Genomic DNA, 27,745 nt, shown 5'->3' on the forward strand with positions numbered 1-27,745 from the left:
CCGAAATGACTTCCGCGATGTATTAGCACTTTGCAAGCGCTGTGAATACTATGATTTACGGCGTATTATGCAACGGCTATTTTTAAATTGGCATCGAAACTCCGTCTTTGATGGCCTCTAATCTGCCGCAGGATTGATCCTCATCTTTCTACTTGATCCATCACCTCACTGTTGAACGTAAAATTATTTTTAATAAAGAAAATATCGCGGAAATAATTGCGAAACGTTATGTGACGTAATTTATCGATCCTACTTACCCTGGCGAATTGAAGATATTCCTCAATAAATTGATCACACTTTCAATGCTGAGTGGCTGGATTTCGATCAAATGCAGTAATGCCGGTGCTTTTGGTTTAAAGTCGTCGATTATTGCACCTTTTCAGAAACAAATGCATCACCTACAGTGCAACCTCGATATAACGACACCCCACGGTGCACTAATTAACACTCGCTATAGCGAATTGTCGCTTTACCGGAGGTGGAGCAAATACCGTATATCTCCGAATATAGTCCCCCCTTTTTTTCCAAAAATGGCCACGGAAAAGTAAGGGGGGGGGACTATAATCGAGTGTAATCCAATTTAGCATACTAAAGGTGACCATAAAGTAATAAATAACGGCATAATGGCTAATGTTCTCGTAGTCTTTCTATTTGAGTATATTTATGAGGATTATAATCGGAGATATTAGTAAATACTGCCACGTTTTACCGGAAATTAAGACAATTTTTACCACAAATGTTGTACAGATACGATTATTCCGATTCAAATAGCATATCGAATATGCGTTTTCACGGAATCCATCGGGTAGCCGCTAATTTTTCTTGGAAAAGTATTGTTAGAATAATTCAATCGACACTGATCACTTAATGACGCAAAACAGTAAATAATTAAAATGAAAACTAAACACACACTATCATTACATTAATCGAACACTAGAATTGAATCAGTAGTATATGTACCCGTCACTCATTTAATAACTACACGATTTAAATAATTGCGAAAAATAAACAGATAAAGTGAACCCGATTTAGCATTTCATTGCGTCCGTAGCTACTATACGTCCGTGCGGTTCGTGTTTACAACCACTGCCTTTACCGCCTTCATAGAACAAGAATGCGCAATAGGTGATGCATTTGTTTCTGAAAAGGCGCAATAATCGACGACTTTAAACCAGAAGCGCCGGCATTACTGCATTTGATCGAAATACAGCGACTCAGCATCGAAAGTGTAATCAATTTATTGAGGAATATCTTCAATTCGTCAGGGTAAATAGGATCGATAAATTACGTCGCATAACGTTTCGCAATTATTTCCGCGATATTTTCTTTATTAAAAATAATTTTACGTTCAACAGTGAGGTGATGGATCAAGTAGAAAGATGAGGATCAATCTTGCCGCAGATTAGAGGCCTTCAAAGACGGAGTTTCGATGCCAATTTAAAAATAGCCGTTGCAGAATACGCCGTAAATCATAGTATTTACAGCGCTAGCAAAGCGCTAATACATCGCGGAAGTCATTTCGGGGGTCTCGATGCGGCAGATTCAAAGAATTAGAGGAAAATATCGTCGAATTTGTGCGCAAATGCAGAGCAGAAGCTCTTTGTGTAACTTATGCAATGATTCGCGACGAGGCATTGAAAATTGATATAATTTTTTTCAGTTTTAATGTTTGTTGGAAAAAGTTTATTTCTTAATTTTATTACTTTGATATTTGTAAGTCCTGTAGTTTAATTGTTTTGCTTAGCAAGCATTTGATAGCAATATTTTTATAATATTTATAATTTATTTAACACAATTTTATTTAGATTTCCTAAATTCTTCAGGTCACTTGGATTTGTGATGACTTGATGGGTGTGTTACACTGGATCTAAGGAAGTTTCAGGGCCAAATGCAATACTGTTTATGGGCTTTAAGTTAAAGCTTATATATTGACATTGTCTGTAGTCATTTGGAAATCAAAAATATTAATAATTTGTGAAGGTTTAAAAAATACAATAGCCTTGGATACTTAAAAAAATTTCTCATTTCTTCATTACATCTGGTTAAGGAACTATAAATTACTGATACATGCAATGGATCACAACGTGTTTTAGGTATAGTTATTTTGTTGTGATGGAAAATATGCGAACAGATTTGTTCTTAATCTTCACAGAAAATAATAGTTTTTATCGAATCTAGAATCTTAACTTGCTAACCACAGAAAAATTGCCTTCCTTTACATTTTAAAATTTTTCCCAAAACTGAGGTCTCAAAATTGGGGGGGGGGACTATTTTCGGGGGGGGACTATATTCGGGGGGGGACTATATTCGGAGATATACGGTAATAGCCAATATACCTGTTGCGAACAGATATACAGGAACAGGAGTGGTGCGGTGACAGATAAACGTAAGCATAAATCCAGACGAAAGGCGATGTTTTTTTTGAATCACTTAATTTCCTTACTCAAATAACGACTAACTATTCAAACAATTTATAAACGTCGCACTGAATAAAAATCATGCAAAGCATTGTTTCGTCAATCATTATATTTATCGAACGACAGTTTACCACATAAATTTGAGACTGAGCACTCCATTAACTTCATTTCTAAGAGATCGCTAGCAGTTACAGAGGTTAAGGAGTCTTGATGAAAGTCTTCCGGCGGTGAAACCCTCGCTATGGTGAGAGCCAACACCGAAAGGGTCTCGTAAAAACGAATTTCTAACACGCTTATTATAGGGTCAATTGACGGTGCATTGGCTATCTCTCGTAATAACGGTGGTGTCGCTATAGCCCGTACTCGCTTTAACGAGGTTCCACTGTATTGCGCATTCTTGTTCTGTGAAAGCGGTAAAGGCAGTGGTTGTAAACACGAACCGCACGGACGTATAGCAGCTACGGACGCAATGAAATGCTAAATCGTCACGAAAGGTTCACTTTATCTGTTTATTTTTTGCAATTATTTAAATCGCGTAACTATTAAATGAGCGACGGGTACATATACTATTGATTCAATTCCAGTGTTCGATTGATGTAATGATAGTGTGTGTTTAGTTTTCATTTTAATTATTTACTGTTTTGCGTCATTAAGTGATCAGTGTCGATTGAATTATTCTAACAATACTTTTCCAAGAAAAATTAACGGCTACCCGATGGATTCCATGAAAACGCATATTCGATATGCTATTTGAATCGGAAGAATCGTATCTTTACAACATTTGTGGTAAAAATTGTCTAAATTTCCGGTAAAACGTGGCAGTATTTACTAATATCTCCGATTATAATCCTCATAAATATACTCAAATAGAAAGACTACGAGAACATTAGCCTTTATGCCGTTATTTATAACTTTATGGTCACCTTTAGTATGCTAAACTGGATTACACTCGATTATAGTCCCCCCCCCTTACTTTTCCGCGGCCATTTTTGGAAAAAAAGGGGGGACTATATTCGGAGATATACGGTATACCCCATCGAGCCAACTATGTACACACACACTTACACCTCTCAAAATTGACAGCTGAGGACCGTAGAGTTCTTGCAGCATCAGGTGAGACGTGCTGAGCGTTTGGCTCACATTCTTGCCAGCTGAACTCCCACCATCTTTATCCTTGATGGAGCAGTAGCCATCAATGGCAGCCTGATAATTTTTCTCCTCAAATTTCACCTGCCATAATAAAAATAAAAGTAATGATAACCAAGGAAAAGACCATCGTCCAGAAAGTCACTGAGGAATAAAACATCAGGTTCACACTCATTCCAACAGCACAACTGAATAAATAGCATAACAGAATAACATGACTTGAATAGAATAGCAAGAAAAATGTGGACAGATATGAAAGCACGTCACCCAAACTCTCCAATTGCAAGGTACATAACGTACATAAGAAACGTACATAAAACGAGGAAGAGGCAGGAGAGAATTAACATTAATCTTCACAATAAACACATTGAAAAACTTAGAAATTACGTCAGCAGACTCCCGATTATCCGGCTACGGTTTATCCGGGTTCCGGATTATCCGTACATGTTTTCACTCTCGCTCAATTCTTCTGCGATCTTTATAAAAAAATAAAACTGAACATAAAATCACCAGAATCACTCCATTATAATATGTACCAGGATACACTGCAGTCATTATTTCCCTTCGTAAAACGGAAGCAATCAGACCCAAGCTGCATTCACGGGAGCACCGTGTTCCTGTTTTCCAAGCCTCACAGAGTATGACCGCACTCCATGATCACGGACACATGTCCCACAGCAGTTGCAACGCGGGCAACTTGTGCGAGACACGACTACGTCGCATGGTGCCTGACAGTGTAGTTTCCGACGTCGAGCAGTGGTTTTGAAGCATTCGTGCAAACCACTTTTCTGTATCCGTGATCACACAGCCACGGATGTGTGGTTTTCGAAACCAGGCCTTAGATGGAGCATTAATAATACGAGTAAAACCATGTTATCGCCACTAAAAAGACCACGAACTGGCAAAGAAAGCTCTCAATGAGTCCGTTAAGCACTCTTAAATAACAGAATAACTGCATAAATAATAATATATTGTTTGTTTTACGTAAATTGTGAACACTACAAAACATTTAAGAGAAAGTTTTGATTATCCGTGTTTTCCGATTATTAGTGCCGTCCCTCCCCATCACATCATTAGCCCATTCGGAGTGTATTAGGAAACAGCTGTATGGAATGTTTTCTACATCTTCCTTCATCAAAAATGTATGGACACCTTACAGTCAAATACCTGATTGAAACTGATGGTGCAATAGCAGCCATACTAGACAGGCTTATCAGCACAAAAAATCATGGAAAATTTATAATGAAGGATATAATCGCATAACAAAATGTGAAACAATTGAGCATATAAACGCGTTACGCACACTGAAATTTTTTCAGGTACAAAAAGGTCACTCCTTCAAAATATTTTTCATTCTTTCCTACTCGTCAGCTTCATAATACGATCCTCTGAACATATGAAACCTCCCAAGATATTGCCGATGTGATCATCTTTTTTGACAATGAGTCAGTCAGTGTTTGCAGTTTTTTATACATCGATATACAAGGTGAGACTGAGCAATAGCCGTTTATCTGTAGATATTCCTTAAACTATCTTACTACTAATGCTAAAATTCAGGCAATTGGTGCATTTTTAATTGCTTATAAGGGTACCAAACGAGCCATACTAGGAAGGAATCTGAGTGAGCCCAGATGAGAGGTTGAGCTAACATGGATTGCCACAGTTATACCGTATAAGCGTGTGTAAGAGGCGCACCCCTATTTTGAGCATCAAAGCTATGAAGAAAAAAAATTTTGCAACATTTTTTAATACTATCCCGCGGTGTTGCAGACGTATATTCGATAACTGTCGAAATTCCAGTACGCCTGGAATTTCGACAGTTATCGAATTTTCCTCTTTCAATATTAATTGAAAGAGGAAATTTTGATAACTGCGGCGGTAATAGTGGCATAAGAGAGAGTAGAAAGAGTTTCGATCCTCTCTTAGCATACGCCGTTGCTCTACGATGCTTGTCCTATTCACGAACAATTTTGTTTAAATGCTCTCGCAGGAGTACTGCAATAGAATTGCAGCCGTGAAAATTTTAAGGCAATACACGACAGGCACATAGCATGAACCTTCCCAAGAGCTTGGACAACAATCGGGGCAATCTCAGCGCCATATGATAATAACCACATCGTAAATTTAACGGAACCACACTCGGCCCTCCATCAGCCAATGCCTCTGCCGTTTTTTTTCCTTTCCGAGACCCCACAGGAAAATAGGAAAACATCAAGTTACAGGGGAACAATCGAAACGTGTTTCATCCCTTCCCCGTCTCACCAACTGACCTTGATCGATCTCCCAGTTTATGGAGGCCAAAAGGCCAAAGGTGAGTCATCTACTGAGCCTGAAGATACCTCGATAGCTTTCAATAATTGAATGACACTCACGAGGTTCAAAAAAAGAAAGAGATCTAACGCGACGCATATCTGACAGAATTTAAGTTTTTTAAGCTCTAATTGTTTGACACAAAGATTTATAGTTACAACAAGACTACTAATATTCAAAATACAGGTGGTCCTCGACTTTCGTACACTCGACTTTCGTACAATCGCCACTTTCGTACGTCCAAAAGTGACACCTTTTACTCGACTTTCGTACGCTAAATTCGGACTTTCGAATGCTGGTCTGTAATTTTTTTAAAATTCCCGCTATGTTTATTGCGCATCCCAACATTCAATTGTTTCAAATTGCAGTATCGGCAGTATATGCGAACAATATGAACGTATATAATGAAGGGAATTGTTGGTAATTGACTCTGATCTAGGTGATTTATTTGGGAGAGAGACTGCCTGCTATAGGCTCCTTTATCAAGAGAAGAGGAAAGCCTTCATTGAAGATATTTTTCAAAAGACGTTGACTAGACATCATCGAATAGCTTTCAATAAAACTAGTAAGACCTTCTTTCTAATTGTGTTTTTCCGTTTGAGTGCTGTTTAATTCATGTAAACCTTCAGCAACGATATTGCACGACATATCACCCGAATTCCGTTTGTCTTTTGTCTTTTTTGAATAACATGCAGAACATACGCGATCACGAATGTCACCTGCCAAACATCGAATTTTGGTGTAAAAATTAAAAGGTATCCAGAGTGCGGGTTCAACGAATACATTTTTTTATGCTACTTGATACGTCCTTTTATTTATAGTGGACGTAATAAGTGGAATGTCAACTTAAACGCCAAGAGGAAGTTTCACTCGATAGCCAACGGAGTTCTTGTTTTTTAAACTTATATTTGCATTTTCTGCGTATTTTCGAAATAAATTATATGATTTGAGGAGTTTTATTAATATATTATTAAAATTAAGTCAATTGAAATGAATTCCGTGAAAAAAAAGTTTTAATACGTAAATTCCGCTCTTTTGGAACGTAACCCCTAATTAGTATGGAAGTCAATGGTTCGACTTTCGTACAATTCGACTTTCGTACAAGTTTTCGGGAACGCATTGTGTACGAAAGTCGGGGACCGCCTGTAGTCCAAACAGGACAATTTCGGAAGAAACAAGAGTAGCATAAGCGCATTCAAACAAGACGAGACGGACTGGAAACTTCAGGCAACGCAAACTGCGTATATCATATTGCTGCCCCTTCGCCCCTTTGCTTTGAAGACAACGACGTCACATGCAAGATCGGACGTGTTCTTCCCGTGCTCCTTCACTCATAGCCTCGTAGCTTGAAATACGGAGGGGAGGGAGCACGCGCGCTCCTTCCCCTCCGTATTTCGTTGCTTGCTTCGAAGACAGAGGGATCGCGCTCCTTCCCCTGGACCTCTCCTTCCGCGCTCCTCACTTATAAGCATTCCTGATTTCTTCCATCCACAATTTAGTCCAACAATGAACACACTCGTTCGAATTTTTTAAAGCGCAGGTTTTGATACCAATATAATTTTCAGTTGCAATAATCCTCATATTAGCGTCTGCAGATGATTTTTGAAAAATCATGTGCTCAGCGTAATGGCAAGACAGATGCTGACTATTAACCAGGTATGTCCTTCAACACTACGCGTTTCTCTACGTTTGATAAGCGATTACTATGGGCAGTATAAATGCCGTGGGATGCCCACTCGTGGCAGTAAATTTTGCGTGCCCTCCGGAGCGAAAAACCCTGCGCGATCTTCCATGTTCACCTCTGGGGTACCGACGTGACGGCGTAATGCTTACAAGAAATTCAAACAGGAGCATTTTAAAAATACGTTACTAAGGGAGTAACTCCCCTGCCTGCCGCTTGTTTTTGACCTAGGGATTCAGATGACCGACTCACACTGAAAACCAAGGCCACTCAGTTCCCCTTAGACTTGCGACCGGTGAAGGGGAGGGGGGGGGGAAGATAAGAAGTTTGTGTAAGAGGCGAACCCTCATTTTCGGCTGCAATTTCTGGGAAAAAAGGTGCGCCTCTTACACGCACTTATACGGTATTTCGTTTAATTTGACTGTACAGCAAAATATACTTCTAGTGCAACAATACACCCCCGCAATACGAAGTGGGGAATGGAAGTGAATAACCGTGAAAAGCTATTGCACACAACTCAATCACACATACAGACATGATTTGGAGTGAAATAATTAATGAATGCCATTTCAAGCTCCCAAGTATGTTTGCAAAGGCAGTGCTTAATTTCAATGTTCCCCTACTCGGGTAGTCATCCCACCACAGGGATGGAATACATTCTCCATTTATTTTTCATTTTTAGCAATTGCCATAGCGAAGGAAACATTCATGAACAGGAAAGAGAGCATCATTACGTATGAGTAAAAAGAAAAGTCTAGCGAAGGGAGCACAGCACAATTCAGAGCCAAAGCATGGTCTACACTTGGGAAGGAGGAAAGGAAAAGACCTGAGGGATTTGGGTTCAGGGGAGAACTGAGACGATGATGCTGACGAAGACTGACCACAAAGTGCTGGACATGGGGGTGAGGAGAGAAAGCTTAAGATACGGAGGAGATGGAAGGGGTGGATGTAGGGAGTACTGAGTGGGGAGGGGATGTTGAAAACAGCGTTAGATTAGGGGAGAGTGTTAGACAAGCAAGAAAGGGGAAGAAAGAGATTAGGATTAATCGCTGGAATGAAATAAAGTAGGCCTCGTAGAGAAGCGGAGAGGGAAGTCGAACTTGGGATGGGACTTGCCACGCTATTCTCATATTGATCCATGTTGTACAGTAGACTCTCGTTAATATGAACATCGTTATTACAAAGTTCTTGTTATTACGAAGCAAGTCGTTGGTCCCGACGAAAAGGCCTACCCAATCTAATGTAAAATAAAAATTAATAAGAAATCTTCATTATTTTGAAAATACGAATCTGATCCGGTCCTGGCAATTAGAAAATGAACTTTATTACGAAGTTCCACTAGTAGTAGGCAACGGCATTTAGGTGGAAATAGACTACGCTACTTTATCATCATTGCACTACATTTAAATTCTCCTTGTGCATTGTGCCCAAGAGCGTCAATTATGGTACTTCATTCAGTAGGAGATATGTACTTCAGTATGCACGCAACATCAGATACTAAGCTTCATTCCTGTGGAATTATGGTGACCCACTCATTAATGCTCGCAAATTGGACGTCCAGTTAGTCCTCTTCCTACGCACATTGGATTTATGAACTTTCAGAGATATGACGTTTAAAAGAATTCAAGAGTGCCCAAAATTTAAAATTTGGTGCCTATGGAGTTTGCCGATGCGACACGACATGATGTACAGGAACTCGCACTTTGGGCTGAACAAAGTATCATTTAATCTGGTTTGAAGTCAGGAACTGTTCAGCGCTTCGCCCGTTCTTTCTTCCCGCACAAAGCGAATTTTTTCGGCACCGGCTACATTGCAAGCTAGATCAGTTAGTCACAATCGTGAGTTAACGCACGATTGTGATGCAGTGTTGCATTCTGCAAGATCTCTCGATGCCTTGTATAGGTTTATCAACTTAAAGAGCAAGGTCTCGGAACGCATCTTCTTCGTATATCGAGGACTTGTGCATAATTTAATCGCGTACATTACACACTTGACTCTGAAGATTATAAGTTTAGGAGATTGAAGAGACAAGAAATTTTGACAAAGTATGTTTTTTTTTATTCGATGATTCCTAAAAGAAACATTCATACGAACTTCGTTATTACGAACCTCTGCTTTTTCAGTCCCGTGAATGTCGTAATAACGAGAGTCTTCTGTAGTCTACATAAAATGGAATAGCTAGAATACTTTACTAGATAACCGAGTATCAGATAAAAATTTAATAAATTTGAGTCATCTAAACTATTTAATTGAGTGGCACAATAGTTATGGAGACCAGTAAAAAGGATGCACTAACCTTCTCAGCTTGCTTCACCGTTCTCGTCTCACTGATCAAAGGTGAGGCCATGGCCAGATGTTCCCTTATCTTGTCAATCATCAGCTTGGCAGAAATTTGTTTGGCTTGCTTTTTTGTGCGAGCCTTCCCTGGAAGCAAAATCATAATTCCATGACTTTTACACTCAAACATCATCATCATAACAAACATCCGTTCCACAAAACACCTCTGCACAGCAAATATACATCATGGCCCCAATCACCCTCTCATGAACCACACCTCTTCCCAAAAAGCATTTCTGTGCATAAAAATTAATTGGTGGCACACACAAGATTTTTCACCTGTTTAGAACAAAATACATAGCAAGATTTGGTCACTGACATTCCCAATTATGCCATCACAGAGCACAATGCCGAAGAGTAGCTAAAGAAATATGAAACGAACGATATGATACATTAATGCGAACAACCTTATTACCAAGTTTTCATTATTAGTACAGTCTGAACAAAGTATCAATTAATCCATCATGAATTTAAGAACTGTTCAGCATTTCACCCATTTTTCCTTCCCCACTGATGGCAAATTTTTTTCGGCTCCAGCCACGTCGCACGAGCAGCTAGATCAGTTTGTCACAATCATGAGTCTATGCAAAATTGTATTGCAGTGTTGCATTATGCAGGTTAACCAAACTTTTCAATGCCTTGCATAGGTTAATCCATTTATGAACAAGGTCTCGGAACAGACTTTGTGCGAAATTCAGTCGTCTAATTTTAAACACTTGGCTCTTAAGCTATTCCGCAGTGCAACTATAAGTACGGGATATTAAAGAGACAAGGAATTTTGGCACAGTATGTTTCTTTGAGATGATTCCTGAAAGAATCATAATTACAAACTCCATTATTACGCACCTATGGTTATCGGTCCCACGAACTTTGTAACAAAGAAAGTCTCCTATAATTCCTTTTTCATTCCTGTGATTTGAATGGTGTTGAAGGCCATTAAAAATGCACATATCCAGGAAAAAACATTTGAATTTTTTTCATGGGAATTTTGGAAAAATTCCTCACTTTAGCTGCTGCTTGTTGCAATGTAGCTTGATTTAACTCACTCCCAATAATTGGCCAGGACATATGAGCCAAAATATTTTCTGTACAGCAAACAATGAGTTTTTATTGCCTTAGAATTAGTAAGCTATACAGCAAACACTTCCATGCAAAAAGAAATTTTTAGTCCCGAAAAGTCTGTTTTAAAGATATACTACTGTATAAGCCCGTGTAAGAGGCACACCTTTGAGGCAAGTGATTTATGGTCTGTGGCATCTCGGAAAGGAAAAAAAATCAGAGGCATTGGCTGATGGAGGGCCGAGTGTGGTTCCATGAAATACGGCACTGAGATTCCCCCAATTGTCGCTCAATCTCTTGGGAAGATTCAAGCTATGTGCCTGCCGTGTTTTGCCTTAAAAATTTCCACCGCTGCAATACTCCTAAGAAGGTGTTTAACAGGTTGACTGCCGTGGCGGACACCGGTGTCCGCTGTGGTATCTTCTTCTCCCGCCGTGGCGGTCACCGGTGTCCGCGGAAAAAAGTTCGTCTTCGTGCGCCGGGTGACCGCCATTTACGTACTTTTGCATAGATATCTTTTCCGCAACGGCCTCAGCTAAACTGTCACTCCTTTGGTTTTTGCTAATTGTTTATAAAATTTTTTTTGCTGTCTTGAATGTTACTTACGTATTTTTTTATACCGGTTGGCACATTGGAAGCCGTTATCCCTCGAAGTAGACCTCCGGAGACGCTTTTTCCGTGTTAAATGTTTCATAAACTACGATGTTGTATGAGCAGGGAGTACTTACTCTTTGTTCGTAATCCAGGGCTGCTATATATACATTAAATCTGAAAGCATACTATAGTATGCTTTCAGATTTAATTGAGAAAGAATATATATCTTCTTTGGGAGACGAATTATATTTTCTACTCAGTGTTTTGCATCCTTCAGATAGTTTCAACTGGTAAACACATCTATAAAAAGAAATTGAAGAGAAGGATAACAAAATCTTTCCCAGCTTTACCTTATAATTCAAATTAACTTTACCGCAGTAATTTTGTAGGTCTTTAGAGCCCTCCTCTCACCGACATTTATTCTTACTTTCCCTTGCTCCTGAAATATCAGAAAGGTGAAATAAATAATATATATCCTTTTCAAATAATCACTTTTTATTGCAATAATGGACAATTATTCATATTTTTACAGATGATGTTTATGAAAGCAATCCAAACAGAACCGTGGCTTTTTAGGGCAGTCATCACAGTAGGTAGTGACTTTTTTCACTTTGTTTTTTTCAATTTCCCCAAGTTATTTCTTTTCGTAGCATCCTCGGCAATATTTCCGATTGATTCGCGCACCTCCTTCCTCCTTTTTGAATGAATGAGTAGCCATTCTTTTCCGTGATGTTTGTGGCAATGTAAGACTGGTCGGAGATCTATCGCCCTGTGACTCATTTCCCAAAAGCGATCCGATAAGGTTTTCCCTGAATTTTACTATCTGCATCTTACTGCCACAAATTTGGTTGAAAATGAAATAAGCATTCACCACAGAAGTCCCTAATAATAGTTCTAACGCTACTTTTCTGTACCATTTCAAAGACCGACGCAATGGCGTTGAATAAGAGGAAAGTTGATCAGAAAGGTCTATGGATGATTTCCCCTCATTATACTTCAGGATAGCTACTGGTTTCAAAACCCTTGACCTATATTTTTCCACTTCCTCCATCTCGTTTGAGTGGCATGTTGACAATAGCAAAACATCGCGTTTATCTTTCCACTTCATTATTGACACACCTCTTTGATTTTCTTTGACTACTATTTCCCCTTTCTTAAGTTTTTTGGCCGTTACATCTTTGGGTATTCCCCTCCGATTTTTACGCAGGGTACCTAGTAAATGTGTCCTACGATCAAGAAGTGAATTGGCCAACTCTAAGCTCGTGTAATAATTGTCTGTAACAATCGTTCTGCCAGCATCTAGTAACTTCTCGGAGAGCTGCATAACTACAGCTGTTGGAACAGATCGCCTGGCATCGCGCTCACGTCCTGCATAAATTTTCATATTCCATACATAGCCCTTACCAGAGCACAATTTAAAAATTTTGACACCGTACTTATGCCTTTTTTGAGGAATGTACTGTTTTAATGCTAACCTGCCTTGAAATGGAATAATTGATTCGTCAACGCATAAAATTTCCCCAGGCGTATATAATTCCTGATAATTACAAATGATTTTATCCAAGAGTGGTTGAATTTTATGCAAACGGTCTTTGTTTGAATTTTCTTCATTATTGGAGAAGTGCAACATCCGTAACAAGAGTTCAAAACGATTTCTGCTCATGTGAGAAGGAGCTACATCATTACGATATATGAAGTTTTTACTCCAGTAGTCAGAAAGTTTTGGCATTTTTACCACACCCATATAAATCAGAATCCCAAAGAGCTTTTTGATCTCGTGAAGAGTTGTCGGTTTCCAATCTACCACACGAGATTTTCTAGAAGTAGTCAGACCTTTCACTTGATTGGCATAAATATTAGTTTGTTCCACTATCATTTCGAGAATTTCATTGTCTATAATGTTAGAAAATATTCCAAAAGGGGAAGGATTACTCATATCTGCAACTACAGCACTCAATCCACTCTGCGCCGTAAACTGAAAATTCGGATGATTTTTCACTGGTTCAGTCCAAAAGTCAGATGACGCATTTGGTGATGAGGGCACCGGTCTATTTAGCTGCACATTTTCACTCTCACTTAGCTCTCCGTCGGTTGTATCGGAGGTTGCCCCTCGTAGCAATTGTCCATCCTGCAAGGAATCGTCGCTTGAAGAGTTCACTCTGATGTCCTCATCACTGGAAGGGATATATTCATCATTTCCCGTTACACTTTCAGAATCAGATGACTCTTCTAAGTATTTCCTCTTAGCCGCTTCAACAATGAATCTGGTCCGCGGGGTGAATTTATCCATGTGGAATCACTAATGATGAAAGTAGATTTTGGTTCAACATTTCTTATATAATGAAAAAGATTATGAAAATATTCCAAAAATATACCAAAAAGTAGAAAAATGCAACTAAATATGTAAACCAATCTTACCAAAAGGACGATGACGCACCAAAGTAGAATTCAGCGCAGGACGCACAAAGTGGCACCGAGCACTCTTCACATTTCTTCTACTAATCGTATTATAGAAGAAAATGTAGCCTCTTTTCATGTCACTGTGACAGCACTGATCTTTCGAAACGTTCTGTCGTCTCAAGACATAAAAGCGCCCTATATATAATGCTACGTATACCTTCAACAAGTAGAAAGGGATACATTGTGTTGATGATGTGATATGAAGTTCCACACAATGATTTACATTAGTCGAATAAAAGAGTTCTCCGTCATAAACATAATAGCACTACATGTAGAAGGAAGGAGGGTCTCCTGGTATAACTTGTTGTTTAGTGTCTGTGCAGCGCCTACTGGCAGGAACGGACTTGAGTATACGCTAGGGAAGGAGACAAAGTTAGCTCCGCGGAGGACAGCTGTGTCCGCGGAGGGGGGGCGGACTGGAGAGAAAACTGCTACTAAGAAGTGTAATACTGAATATAAAATGAATGTAGGTGTTATTTATCACTACGAATATTTTACTGCACTACAAATGAAGTAATTGCCGTGTTTTCGTAAATTTATAGGTATCCGCCAGCGCATAAGTTGGTGGTCGTGACGCTGACACCGTGGCGGACACCGGTGTCCGCTAATTAAATTTATCATTAGATAGAAAAAATAATGTTACGTGCAATTTATTTTTTCATTAGCAAAGTTTTACTGCACTACAAATGAAGTTATTGCCATATTTTCGTAAATTTGTAGATATCCGCGAGTGCATAAGTTGGTGGTCGTGACTCCGACGCCGTGGCGGACACCGGTGTCTGCTAATTAAATTTATCATTATAATGAAAAAATTAATGTTATGTGCAATTTAATATTGCTCAACTCTATTAGTCACAATAAACACATTTAAATATTAACTTGGCCTAAGGGGACATATTTAAAAAAAACCCTCGGCAGTTAACCTGTTAAACAAAATTGTTCGTGAGTAGGACAAGCATGGTAGAGCAACGACGTATGCAAAGAGACGATAGGAACTCTTTCTAATCCCTCTAATGGGACATTGCAATCATGAAAGCAATGATTTAAAATTTCGGATTCATATTGAATTTCCGACCATACCTAGTAAGCATCATAAGGTTAAGACTATAAGTGAATACCTACTTATCACCGAGAGCCATAGGTATCATGAAAATTAGGCTGAAAAAATACCGCGAAAATTTTTAGTACTGAAAGAGGAAATTTTGATAACTGTCGAAAGTCCAGGCATACGTCTGCAACACAAACGATAACACAACAACGATAGGATAAAAAAATGCCGCAAATTTTTTTTTCTTCAGCTCCGACGCTCAAAATATGGGTGCGTCTCTTACATGCACTTATACAGTAACAGAATCATACTGAATAACTCAACACACTGCTGCATTTTAAGCATGCTGGAGAGCTATCAGATGTGCAAAAAATACACCTGCAGACTGCAGTTGATGACTTGACAGCTTGTCATGGCATTTTGTGCATTTGATCACAATTTTTCATTGTTTCTTGTACTCTAGGGATGCGTTCCAAATCACACATCACGTGCATCGATGTGGGCATGCATAGAGCATATTTTGAGGTTCCGGAAGCATCAACTCACATTGGCTAGCATCAGAAATTCTTGATGCAGTTGATGCAAAGGCAAGAACGGGCACTGCCCCTAAAATTGTGATGGTGTCTTTGGAGTTAGCATAGGATGTTTATATTGTGCTCCTAAAGTTTTAGGAAAGAGTTGAAAGAGTTATAGTTATTAGTTTTTGATATAATTAGTCCATCTATAATTGAAAATTGGGAATTCTATATCGATGCGTTGAAGTGAGCATGTAAGTAACTTGTTTACGCCCATTCTTAATTTCACAGGTAGCAAAGAATGCAATATACAATCTATAATTTAACTCATTGAAATGCAAGCGTGGTAGTTTTAACCAAAATTTTGCTTATATACACTAAATTGTGGAAATTTCCAACACTTAAATGTTGTATTGCAAAAATATTAGTTTACTAGGGAGTGTTTAGCGGTGTGGTCAGAATTATAAATTGGCTCCAAGTTGTATGTATTAGGGAGTGGTTATAACATAATACATACAGTAAACTCTCGATTATACGAAGCAGGATTTTACGAAGTTTTCGATTATACGAAGTGATATTGCGGTCCAGCGAAAAGCCTATGCGAAATACATGGCGCTATTCGATTATACGAAGTTTCGATTATACGAAATGTTTTGAATTTACGAACCTCGGATCGGTCCCCAGGAGCGAAAGGCATTCGTTTATACGAACTATGGCGAAATATTTGTCAACAAAACTAGTTACGCCGGCGTAAGTAGCTAAAAATATCAGCGCTTCCAACTGTGGTTCATCAAAAGTGTGAAATCGTAAATGATAGTGCAACTTTGGAGAGAAAGGGTTCGCCTAAAACCTCACGGTGGAAATTTAGGGGAAGAAGGAGTTAAGTAAAATATCGTGACTGACATAATGCCCCTATTTACGTGCCTATTCGTAAACATCGCTTCGACAATACTTTGTAGTTTAACATGTCAGGAAGGTCGCACGGGGTATTTCGTACACTCCTAATTAACCCTTTGTACTGCTGTGAACGTACCTGGTACGTTGCTACTGTGAAAGTACTTCGAAGACTACTCGACTACTTTTCACCGAAGCACTTCAAAGGGTCCCTAATCCGGGACCCTTTCCTCGACGAGCTCACCCTCGCTGGCCCCTCTCTTCGACCCTCCGAGCCTTTCTCCCCAAAAGTGACCGCTCTGACTACATTTTGAGTATCTATAAATCAATACCATCATCAAAAAATAATTGTTTGCATCGCACTCCTGCCAATCAGATTTTGTTAACTTTGCTAAAATGGCCAAGTTAATAAAACTGTCATTTTTCATCGCAGAAACACGGTTCAAAGACATGCTTTATTTCCTCCACTACAATCGCAAATTGCTGGAAATCGGCCGGATTCTCTTTGATAACGCATCATGAGGATGTTCTCGAGGTTGGTAATTGATACAACTAGCCTACTAGTAATTCTACCACTATAATATCACGGCTATGGTTGATTCGTTACGTTATACCTTCAGGAAGATGCAGCGGATAAAATCGCGGAGGGTATTAGAGGCCTAAAAGATGATTTTGAAAAATTCTTGGAAAAAGCAGGAAGAGCACAGCGCGCAACATCTAACGATTATATTGCCCTTGACGATGATCTCCGGGCTTGCGACAATGGGACGCCGGTACATATGTCGGAAGAAGCAGCGGCCAGGTCTAGTCAGAATAGCAGTGACGACGAAGATGAAAATGAGGTAGTAATTTCACCAAATAAAGAAGAAGTACACGTTGCCCTCCAAACATTAAGATATTTTGATCTGGCTAACGAGTTAGGTCCCCAATTTGATTCCCATTTATGCAAGTGAGAAACCATGGTGGAAGCGGCGATGGAGAAGGGCAAAAAGAAAATATAACAGATTTTTTAGTACTATCTTTTCGTGTATATAATAGCCTTCCTGAGTAAACAACTTAAATATCTTAAGTATTGGGCTCTATTAACCACAAACTTATTTTTCAGGCTACTCGTAATGAAGACGCACTTCTAACTCTAACCATGAACTTTCTTCTCGCGTGTCTCCCCGTTTTCCCATGCCGAGAGATCTTTCTTTCCAAGTCTTTGTTTACTTCCTCCCGCGGCCTTCTGCTGATCTTGCTGACACCCACCTTAGGCATTCCAAACCCCTCCTTCCCCAGCATTTCCCATTCACTCCCCCCCCTAAAGTTACGGAGCTTGAGTGCGTCGTAGGAAAAAACGCCCCCCAAACTTAAACTGAGGCAGAGCTGAAGGCCCTTTCCTCACCCTTCTTTCTCCTGCCCCCTTCACCCCACCATATGCCGACCACTTCTTTCCTCAGGCAATCCCCATCCCACTCTTATCCACCCCACCCACTGGGAACGTTCCCCGATTGTGGAGAAGGGCATGGTTCATCTTTACCTGCAACGGGGGTAAGTTACTAACCGGAGAGAGGCTGAAGAAGTATCTTCCACTATCGGGGAAATGGTGCCGCGCTTATAATGGGGAACTTGCATGAATTTTTTTTATTTCATAGGCGGACAGAAAATTATTTTCTGAATACAACAAAGAAAACCGCATGTAAATCTGAGTTTTCCTTCGCGAGATATTTAATGATAAATATAACGAATTTTAAAGCGCGGGAAAAACTCCCTCACCCCCCAAGCCACTGCCGACGAAGCCTCGATGACGTCAAAGGTGCCTAAACATCACGCGAAGCTATTGTTGTGATTGTTTGTAATAGTTGCCAGCAGTTGTGAGAGCTTCGTTTGTTAGACGTGTTGATTATTTTATATTTAAAGATAAATATCCGACGATAGAGGCTTGGAAGCCCTCGTATTTTGCATTATTTATAATATTAATATCTGAGTAAAGGCATAAAATATAAAACTGGAGCAGTTAAACCAAAAATTTTATAATACCTAAATAACATCGTTGTAGGAGTCTGAGCCACGGCCATTGGAAGGGGGATACGTTAATTGTAAGTTGATGTTATCGACGGCATATCATTCATTTAAGTATGTAATTAGAACGATTTTGATGTTTACTAATGTCCGCTTAGCTTGTATATACAATAACTTCATCCGTTTATTCGTAGGTACCGGAGAATTCGTCGTTTAGGACTGTCTGTGCATGTATTATGGGGTGAATTCCAGTCAATGCAACTTTTGCTCGCTGATTGGAGACATCTAGGAATATTTTTGTGCCAAAATAGTGTTATTTTCAACGTGACATCTCCCGTTAAGCTACTGCTAATAATCACAGTGCCAGTGGTTGTAATGCACAAAGTTTGACAAGGTTGAAAAATATCGGCCAAGAGTTATCAGTGTTCCATCGTGATTGAATTGTAAAAAGTGCTATTACGCTATCGATAAATGTGTAACAGTGGTGTAAAAATTGTCAGTGGCGTGCTAATCTCCGTTGTTCACCGTAGATATGACATTTCACGATCACGCTATTGAAATAAAAACTGTGTGTGAAGTTTGTTATTCCATTATTTCAACGAATAGTAGTGAGAAATGTCACCTGTGTCGGCTAATTTAAGGGTTTAAATCAGTGAATAAATAGTTGTATTCATCATTCATCATCAACGAGTTCTGTTATTGTAAGTTGTACGTGATGAATATAAGAATGTGATAGTGACATCCAGTTTTTGATAAGAGTATTTGCCTATTTCCCACTATATTTTTATGGTATATGCTAGTATATTGTTTATGGATTTACCTATATTATTGAAATAGGTTGTAGCTTGTGTGTGTGTTGGCAGCGGAACTGATTCGTGATCTCACATGTGGATTGTGTGCAGACTGTTTTGCTGTGAATTCGTACCGTAGGACGGATAGGACTACCTTCTCCGTTAATCCGGCGTTGCCAAATTCAACAGCACAGCTTACTCTAATGTCAACAGCACAGCTTACGATCTTTATCCTCCAGTATTACAAGTTTCTTTCACAACTCGATTTGCCGCCGACGTATAGCAATAATTTGTCTTAACAAATTCCATGAGGGTCGTGGCATCAATTTTTGGTGTCCTAAAAAAAGGCTGGTGTCCTAACACCCCATGCCACACGCCTTTTAGGCGGCTTGCGGGGTATTATGTAGACGTAGATGAATTTCAGGTGTACTATTCGAACGAGTGGCAACGTTATCATCCATTTTTCTGATAACCAAAACACACGAAGTGAAACGCTTGTACTTCATCATCCCGATGCCGCATTATTAATATCCCAAGTAATAATCTAGGCACAATATCAATAGGAAAACTTGCCCAAGAATAACAGAACAAAATAAAGTGACGATAAGCGGCTAAATACTCCCTCAAAACAAATTTTACACCATGCGCTCAGCGTATTTCCCTACTCCCTACGGTTGTTTAGGCACCTATGACGTCACGCCTGGCCTCGGCAACTCTCGGGTGTCTTCGCGCAGTGGTCGGCTCAGAGAAATTTTTCTTGATTTTAAATGCAATTTTTTTTATTTCTTTTGATGTTGAATGGAGAAACTGAAGGTATTTTTGCGAGCTAATGTATCCATTTGACTTATTCAAAATAGTTTTCAGAGGAATCTACGACCCATGCAAGTTCCTCATTGTCTCTCTTCTTCTCTGCTGACGTTTCAATTGAAATTATTTTCTTTGCTCTTTCCTCACTATATTTATTCACGATTATGGCACGACTATTTTTTAGTGCTAAAGCTAAGAAAATCTTTTCTCTACGTCAATGATTCTTTGCATAACTTTCAATACGGCAGAGAAAGGAACACGAAAACTAAATGAGGTGAATGTACAGGTTTTTGCGTGTCATTTTTGGGAATTCACGCAAGTGAACCAATACTTAACACACATTGAGAAATGATGAAACATCTCTTGTAGGAAAACAATCAATGCGGATAATAACGTTTCTCTCTTTATTTCTCCGATAATGGAAGATGCTTCTCCTGTTGTTTTCCGGTTGGAACCTTGCTCCCGTCGGCATAAAAGAAGAGAGAAATACTATATGAACATAGCACTTCACACCCAGTATGAAGAATATGGTCCTGATGAAGAATAAAGTCTTTCGTAGCAATGTCTGCTAAGATGACGGAGCACAGTATCCGGACGGAGAACTCAAACAGAATTTACTTCAAATATTCGCCAGAAGATAATCATATCCTACGTAATTTATAATCGTAACTGAATCTCAATGAAAATAACTAATGGAAAAGATAGCACATTCAACTGAAAATACGGAGTAACTCGAAATATTTACTTATGAAGGTTATTTTGGAAACGGGTGGAGGCCCTCGTTTTTCTTTTTTTTTCTCGTCACTGAGCGATAGAGGGCGACATAAATGGCGGTTAGGCCGGCTGCCGCTAAAATTCCGTGGGTGCTGGAAACAAATATCTATCTTACGCGAACTTAATAATTGTTATTCGCTCCTAACCACAAATTTATAACATGAAATTCTTATAATAAACTTTGCAATTCATTATTTGATTACGTTTTCTAAACTGGTCGGGAATTTCTTAAGCGATCGTTGACGTTGAAGTATGAACGAGAAATCGGAATTTTATGGTGGTTTAATCATTTAACGATCTTTCACAGCATAAATCGATAACAAAAAGCCTTTTCTATGAATAATACCGAGAATAACCACCGAAAACATTTAAAGGAGACCACTAAAGACAAAAAAGGGCGGAAGAAACAAAACCGAACATTTTTTCGTGGCTTATGAAAAAGGTTTGAAATTACGAAACTCGACTTCACCAAGTGCCAATTTTCAGGTCCCACTGACTTCGTAAAATCAAGAGTTTACTGTAGCCACTTCAAAATAACTATATAAGATTTTGTTTATTGATATAAAAGAATGCTTATGAATATAAAATTGCTTATGCTTTGCAGAATCTCACTGGTCTATCATTTGAAGGCACATCGCAAATTGTTCCTATTTTGCCACACATTTATTAGCTCTTTAATATGCGAAATTAACTTCATTGCAAGTGAATTTGCTCAGTAAGTACCAAAATTATTTACCCTGCTAAACAGATTAGTTCACCTAAAGTAAAGGGACATACAGGGTAGTGAAACCGTAATAGACAACAGCATCAAGTAATTTATATATGTATGCATTTTATACAGTGATCATGGATGTGAGCTTGATTTACAGAGATATGTGCTTAAAGAATCCCATTGAGGTGATTGAGTATTAAGTGCAATTATTTTTTTTCAAAGCACGTGATTTGGTAAGCCTTGATAAAAACTTGCGGTCAGAATTATAAATTGGCTCCAAATACTCTTTGATACTCCAAATACTGTATTGATGACACGGCAAACTCATTTTCAGTATCCTCCCAAATGCTATCTATCTATAGGCACACTCCTATCAATGATATCAAAATTAATGGGTTTCTAAAATGGTTCTCAGCTGCACTCTGGTATTGATTTTGTTTTAAGAAGCTGCATCATCAAACATTGAAGAGTACCGGTGATCACTATCTTAGTAGTGATTACTGATTTTCAATGTTTATATTAAATTTTCAAATATAATTGCTCCATGTAAAACTTTCTGATATCAGAAGGAAGTGCAAAATTCTGTCTCAAGACAGCCACAATGTCCAATGATGCATTTCACAAAATACTCAGTTTTGTTGTGATTTAGGTTTTCTATGGACTCGAAACAGTTCAACACGTACCTCTTTTTAAAAATGAGACTCAAAACATCCTTTTCATCAGAGAACAACAGTACATTAGCGGTTGCCACAAAACATGTTGTTGCTATTTATTTCTTAACTTAGCAACTAGGTTACAAGTACAACACCCTCCCTCCAACTAGTTGCTTCCATCAGCTACAAGATTCTGTTGATTAATGCAGTTCCCACGCTTGAAATTGTAAAGCCCCTTTGGTAAAACATATGCTACCATATATATTATGTTGACTTGTATTCAGCAATTATTTTTCCTTCGGCAACAGTGCTTCTAACAAAATTGTGTCTAACCTCTGTGCTGTGACCTTTCCTTGATGTGTCCAAAATTTGCATTTTTTACTCCAGACTTGTCATAATTTCCACCAATTTTAATTTTAATTTCATTAATGCACCACATCACTACCAAGTATTTTAATGCAGTTCTTTCCAACGATTCCTTGTATAACTCTGGAGACTGTAACACTATTTTTTGCTCCAGCTGCCAAACTTACATACCTACTCGCCTTCTATTGCATACATGGCTACACATCACTGCTCTTTGTTTTCCCATGCTACTGCTCCATTAGCTAACTTAAGTTTATCCAGTGCAGGATACTCCGTTAATAGTATGGCATTTTGCAATGTGGTAGGTTGCCATGATATTTCTTATTTATGTTTTTTCAAACAGTTTGTTTTGCTAATTTTTGTTGGAATTTGATATAAAGTGTATGGTGTGTTGTGTGTTTCTCCTAATTAAAACTGTTCACGATTTGGACTAAAGGACTGTAATACAGGGTTCCCACTCTACCTGAACAATGAAATTCACGGCTTTTTCCAGGTTTTCACGGTTATTTTTCACATTTTCACGTTTTTTTTTAAGGTTTTCACGGTCTCAATTTTGCTAAATTCACGGTCCGATAATAAGCCAACAATAAGAAAATCACTGGCCGTATATCAACAGAAAATTAACGTACGCGAAAAACGCCGTGAATGTTAACGCCGCAATGAAAAGTGATATCTGTTATGACGTGATCTATCGTTTGCAAAATTCAGGGCCGACTAAAGGACCAGCCCAACCGCGCTCTTGCCCGGACGCCGAATACCCTTCGGACCTTCTTCCGTCCGGACACTCGAGGTACTTTTTTAATTCCTCGCTGAGAGATTGTTTTTTGCGCACGTTGTTATTACTGCAAAGTAACCGAATTTCCCCCACCCCAATATTTCTTATTTAACGGAAAATATTTTATTTAAATTGTTTATAGAATATAATAAATTGATTCTTTCTTATTCAGCGGAAAATATTTTATGAAAATTGTTAATAGAACATAATAAATCGAAAAACAATTTCATACACCGTATTAGCACGAATCTAAGACGAACACGATTCTAAGACTACCCTCCTTTTTTGGAACTCCACTAGGGGACAATTTTTCTTTATTAATAACGATACGATTATAAAATGAATGCGGAAAAACGATCAATGCTTCATTTTTTTTGCTGGATTGCCTATGTCCCAGGAAACGCAGGATTTTGGCGAGTAATTAAGAAATTCATTTAAGGTTTCAAAACAATATTTTAGATAATAACAGGAATAGTAGTACTTTATCAAGACACACGGCATTTACACTGCTATTATGGATTTCAGTGAGATATAAAAATTCTTATCCATCAAACACCATTTCCAGTACACGTATTCACGAGAGCAATGTGCATGTTGTGCCTAAAACAACCGCATTCGCCGGTGCAGTGACTGGTTGTGAGATGGATCACGAAGGCCAAAAATAGTCAATTACTTGAATTGTTCCTGTCTAATGAATATATTTTTAATACAATTGAGGTAGTGTGTAAAGCGTGAACAATGTTGCGTTAATCGTCAGTGGCACGCCCACCTGGATCTTCGCCTTCATATCTCTACTTGTTTTCTCCAGGTAGCTCACTCTACCCCCACCCCTACCGTCATGTGCTAGCGGACAACCCAAGGCGCTCTGCAATATTCACGTGCATCTAGCCCGGATTCTTTTCTTCATGTTCAATTATTTTCAGTCCATCTCTTAAAGTTCTCAATAGTTTCTTCGGAGGGGCCATGGTCGGAAGACGACTAAAATTAAACTAGTGAAAATGACTCTATTAAACTCACATGGAAAACACTCGGTGGTTCAAAGTCCAGCCACCCCGGAAAGTAGGGAACCACTCGTACGAGGTGAAGTTCGGAACTGATGCTATCGCGTACGGGGGTACGCAGAGCACACTGCAGAGGGCGAAGCGTGACCATATGACTGCGCCATGAAATTTTTTACCCTAAAGATGCCCATTCTTTTCTAATTAGCGTAGAGCAAGATGATCAGATGAATTCGGATTGTTAGTAGGGAGAAACAAAAATCCTGAGAAGATATCCCTTCGTCAGTAACTCTGACAAGTGAGACTACTTGTAGTAGTATAGCTCGTAAATTGATAACTGATAACAACCTGGTATCATGTTTTCGGAACAAAATGCCGAATTAACTGCCGTAAGCTCAGCTACGAGGATATCGCGTTTCGCCAAAAATCACCATCGTATTTTTCCATCTATTTCCTTGCTTAAAATACGTCATGTGTGGTCTCGTTTTTTTTTAACGTGCAAATTACTAACATTTCAATCTAATAAAAGCATAATAGCAATTACTGAATATCATTGTTAGATACCTTTTGGGCTAATAGGTGATTCATGCAGCAGTTGACCTCCATAAACTGGGAACTTTAGGCTGAAAAAGGTCAGTTGGTGAGAAGAGGGGGGAGCGCGAAACACGTTTCTATTGTTCTCGTGTAACTCGATATTTTTTTCGAAGCTAAAGTCTTCGTAATAAGATCCCTGCGCGAGCTGGGACCTGTTTTTATTTTGAAGAAGAGAAAAGCGTCAGAAGGGGGGAGGCGAATGGTGAATGGAGGGGGATAAAGGTTCTTGGGAAATGCGCTAATGTTACTTTCCCACGGCACTGAGCTTCTCCCAATGGTAGTTCCATCTCTTGGAGAGGATTCCAACTACGTGCTTGTCATTATTAGCCATAAATGACACATTGTATTTATTTCGTCTCATTTTCGTCAAACGATGGATGCGGGAAAATTCTGCGTCGGAACCGCGATCTTCAAACGATCAATGCGAGAAACGATACTTCGGGGAACGATAGATGCGGTAAAAAATTAAATTGTCTATAAGGAACTTTATTTGGGACCAGAAACGGCGAACGATCAATGCGGGAACGATAGATCGAGGTTCCACCGTATAACTTTCTTTTGAAAGCGGCAGTGTAATGACTTCTTTTCTCTGCTATTGTAATACTCTGAAACCAAAACTGAATCGATCTCTCTAATCAGAGGCAAATCATGTTCCCTTCTTACCGTTGCTCTGGGAAAAATGGAACGACTATGTAGCATAATAGCACCAAGTATTTTAATGCAGTTCTTTCCAACGATTCCTTGTATAACTCTGGAGACTGTAACACTATTTTTTGCTCCAGCTGCCAAACTTACATACCTACTCGCCTTCTATTGCATACATGGCTACACATCACTGCTCTTTGTTTTCCCAGGCTACTGCTCCATTAGCTAACTTAAGTTTATCCAGTGCAGGATACTCCATTCATAGTATGGCATTCCGTTAATAGTATGGCATTTTGCAATGTGGTAGGTTGCCATGATATTTTTTATTTATGTTTTTTCAAACAGTTTGTTTTGCTAATTTTTGTTGGAATTTGATATAAAGTGTATGGTGTGTTGTGTGTTTCTCCTAATTAAAACTGTTCACAATTTGGACTAAAGGACTGTAATAATACATATTTATCAGGTTATGGAAGCCCAGGAACCCTTTGGTCAACATTGGAAATTCTGAATTGGAAATTGAAGGCTGATGATGAATCATGACTACTCATATAGAAACTAGGTCCCTGTGACGTCACGTGGAGTGGCATCATATGGGCGCCAATCTGGCCTTTTTCAAATGAGGTTAAAATTGACAATTGCCATTCGTCAAAACTGGGATTTCTAAAACCAAATACTTTGTATATTACGAATACACTAATGGTGGGTAACGAATCGCAATCAATGCCTTTTGTTTTCTTTGACAAAGGAAACTACCCTATTTCATGATATACCGATAAAAATGTCTTTCATTGTGTAGAAACATTTTTATTGACAATAAGAGACCCATAAGCGTGCACGGTGACGTGAAACTGTCGTTAGGGAGTGCAAAATCCACCTCAACGCAACTGAAGCATTTGAGGGTGGAACACAAGTCAGTATGTGATGAGAAAGTGACAAAATTCAGGGGAAACTTATGTGAGGAATATCAAAATTAAGTCAAAGGTTTCTTTCAAAAGTTTCTGAAGATTGAACCTATTTTCATTTCCAAACGCAAGCATAACGGTTTACGTCCTGAGCGTGTAAAAATTTTATCATTTTTAAAAATGATCTGAAAGCTTATAAAAATGATTTTTTATCGGTAAAAATATTTAAATGTGTATGTAAATCTAAATAGCATTCCTTTGATTGTATGTACCCAGAAGAAACTTGAATAACTACTTCGTTTCATAGCAGACAATTGAAAATGCATTTGGATCCGAAAATATCCCGAGATCCGGGTCCTAAAAAAATCCTGGATTTCGCCAGCCTCAGAATCATGCGTGGCACATGAATGACAGTTGTTTATTTTCCTTCTTGAAAAATGATTAACCTACTTTTTCATTCATTGAGCTCCAACAATCATGAAGATGAATTCTCCTGACGTTGACATACACTCATTTTGCAGCAGTAAGAATCAGCATTTTCTTTCAAATATTGTTCTTCAGATGCCGTTTCTGCAAGTGAAAGCACTCTTTTCCAATCAAGGGTTCATATATTTTTTTGAAAATCCACGAGCGAAATAGCCAGTTGTTTCAAGTGCAGACAGTGCTAGTTTTTCCCAAATTACTCCCATTCTCCACACTTATAAGATTAGCTGCGACTACTAACACTAAATTAAACAGTTCAAATTCACAATCGGTTACTATTTACAGTAACTTGCCGTTGTGGGATAACTCCTTTCGGAGGATTTGATTATTACCAATAAGTTCATGTCCGTGGTCATGAAAATGATATGGAATTTGCGACAGGTGCTCATTGAAAAATATCGAGGTGCAAAATACTGATGTTCTAGTTTTATTGTAAAAATATTGTGCCATTTTTCTTCCATTTACAGGTAGTCTCATCCAGATTACTTTCACAACTTCTACCTTCACAATTTACAGAGGAAGAACTTTTTCAAATGTTCTGAATCTTTTTTAATAACTTTTAATCATACATGTTATGAATTTGAACGGGTTATTCTAATCACTTGTCCCTTCACACAACGATTCATCATTTCCACTGATGCCAACGTACGTTCCGAACAAAATACCGTATAAACGCGTGTAAGAGGCGCACCTTTTTTCCCAGACATTGCAGCCAAAAATGGGGGTGCGCCTCTTACACAAACTTCTTATCTTCCCCCCCTCCCCTTCCCCGGTCCCAAG

General features: G+C 38.8%; 2 protein-coding genes and 1 long non-coding RNA gene across 3 annotated transcripts in view; all 3 read right to left on the reverse strand.

Moving 5' to 3' along the window:
- The window catches only part of LOC124165316 (RISC-loading complex subunit tarbp2-like), a 49,499-nt gene that overhangs the window by 9,736 nt on the left and 12,018 nt on the right, over positions 1 to 27,745 (reverse strand). The window contains exons 5-6 of the mRNA XM_046542671.1: positions 9,851 to 9,978; positions 3,483 to 3,647 (exon numbers count right to left, since the gene is read on the reverse strand). Coding sequence (XP_046398627.1) covers positions 3,483 to 3,647; positions 9,851 to 9,978 — 293 coding nt within the window. The remainder of the gene's footprint in view (positions 1 to 3,482; positions 3,648 to 9,850; positions 9,979 to 27,745) is intronic.
- On the reverse strand, positions 11,574 to 15,226 carry LOC124165314 (piggyBac transposable element-derived protein 3-like). Its single transcript, XM_046542670.1, has 2 exons — positions 13,963 to 15,226; positions 11,574 to 13,843 (listed from the first exon to the last, which is right to left on the reverse strand). Exon 2 carries the CDS (start codon positions 13,832 to 13,834, stop codon positions 12,179 to 12,181), a length of 1,656 nt encoding a protein of 551 aa, XP_046398626.1. The 5' UTR covers positions 13,835 to 13,843; positions 13,963 to 15,226; the 3' UTR covers positions 11,574 to 12,178.
- Positions 15,598 to 22,308, reverse strand: LOC124165317. The gene is made up of 2 exons (XR_006866194.1): positions 22,233 to 22,308; positions 15,598 to 15,711 (listed from the first exon to the last, which is right to left on the reverse strand). It is a non-coding gene; the product is annotated as an uncharacterized LOC124165317 (long non-coding RNA).

This window comes from Ischnura elegans, chromosome 9, assembly GCF_921293095.1.
Source record: "Ischnura elegans chromosome 9, ioIscEleg1.1, whole genome shotgun sequence".
NCBI lineage: Eukaryota > Metazoa > Arthropoda > Insecta > Odonata > Coenagrionidae > Ischnura > Ischnura elegans.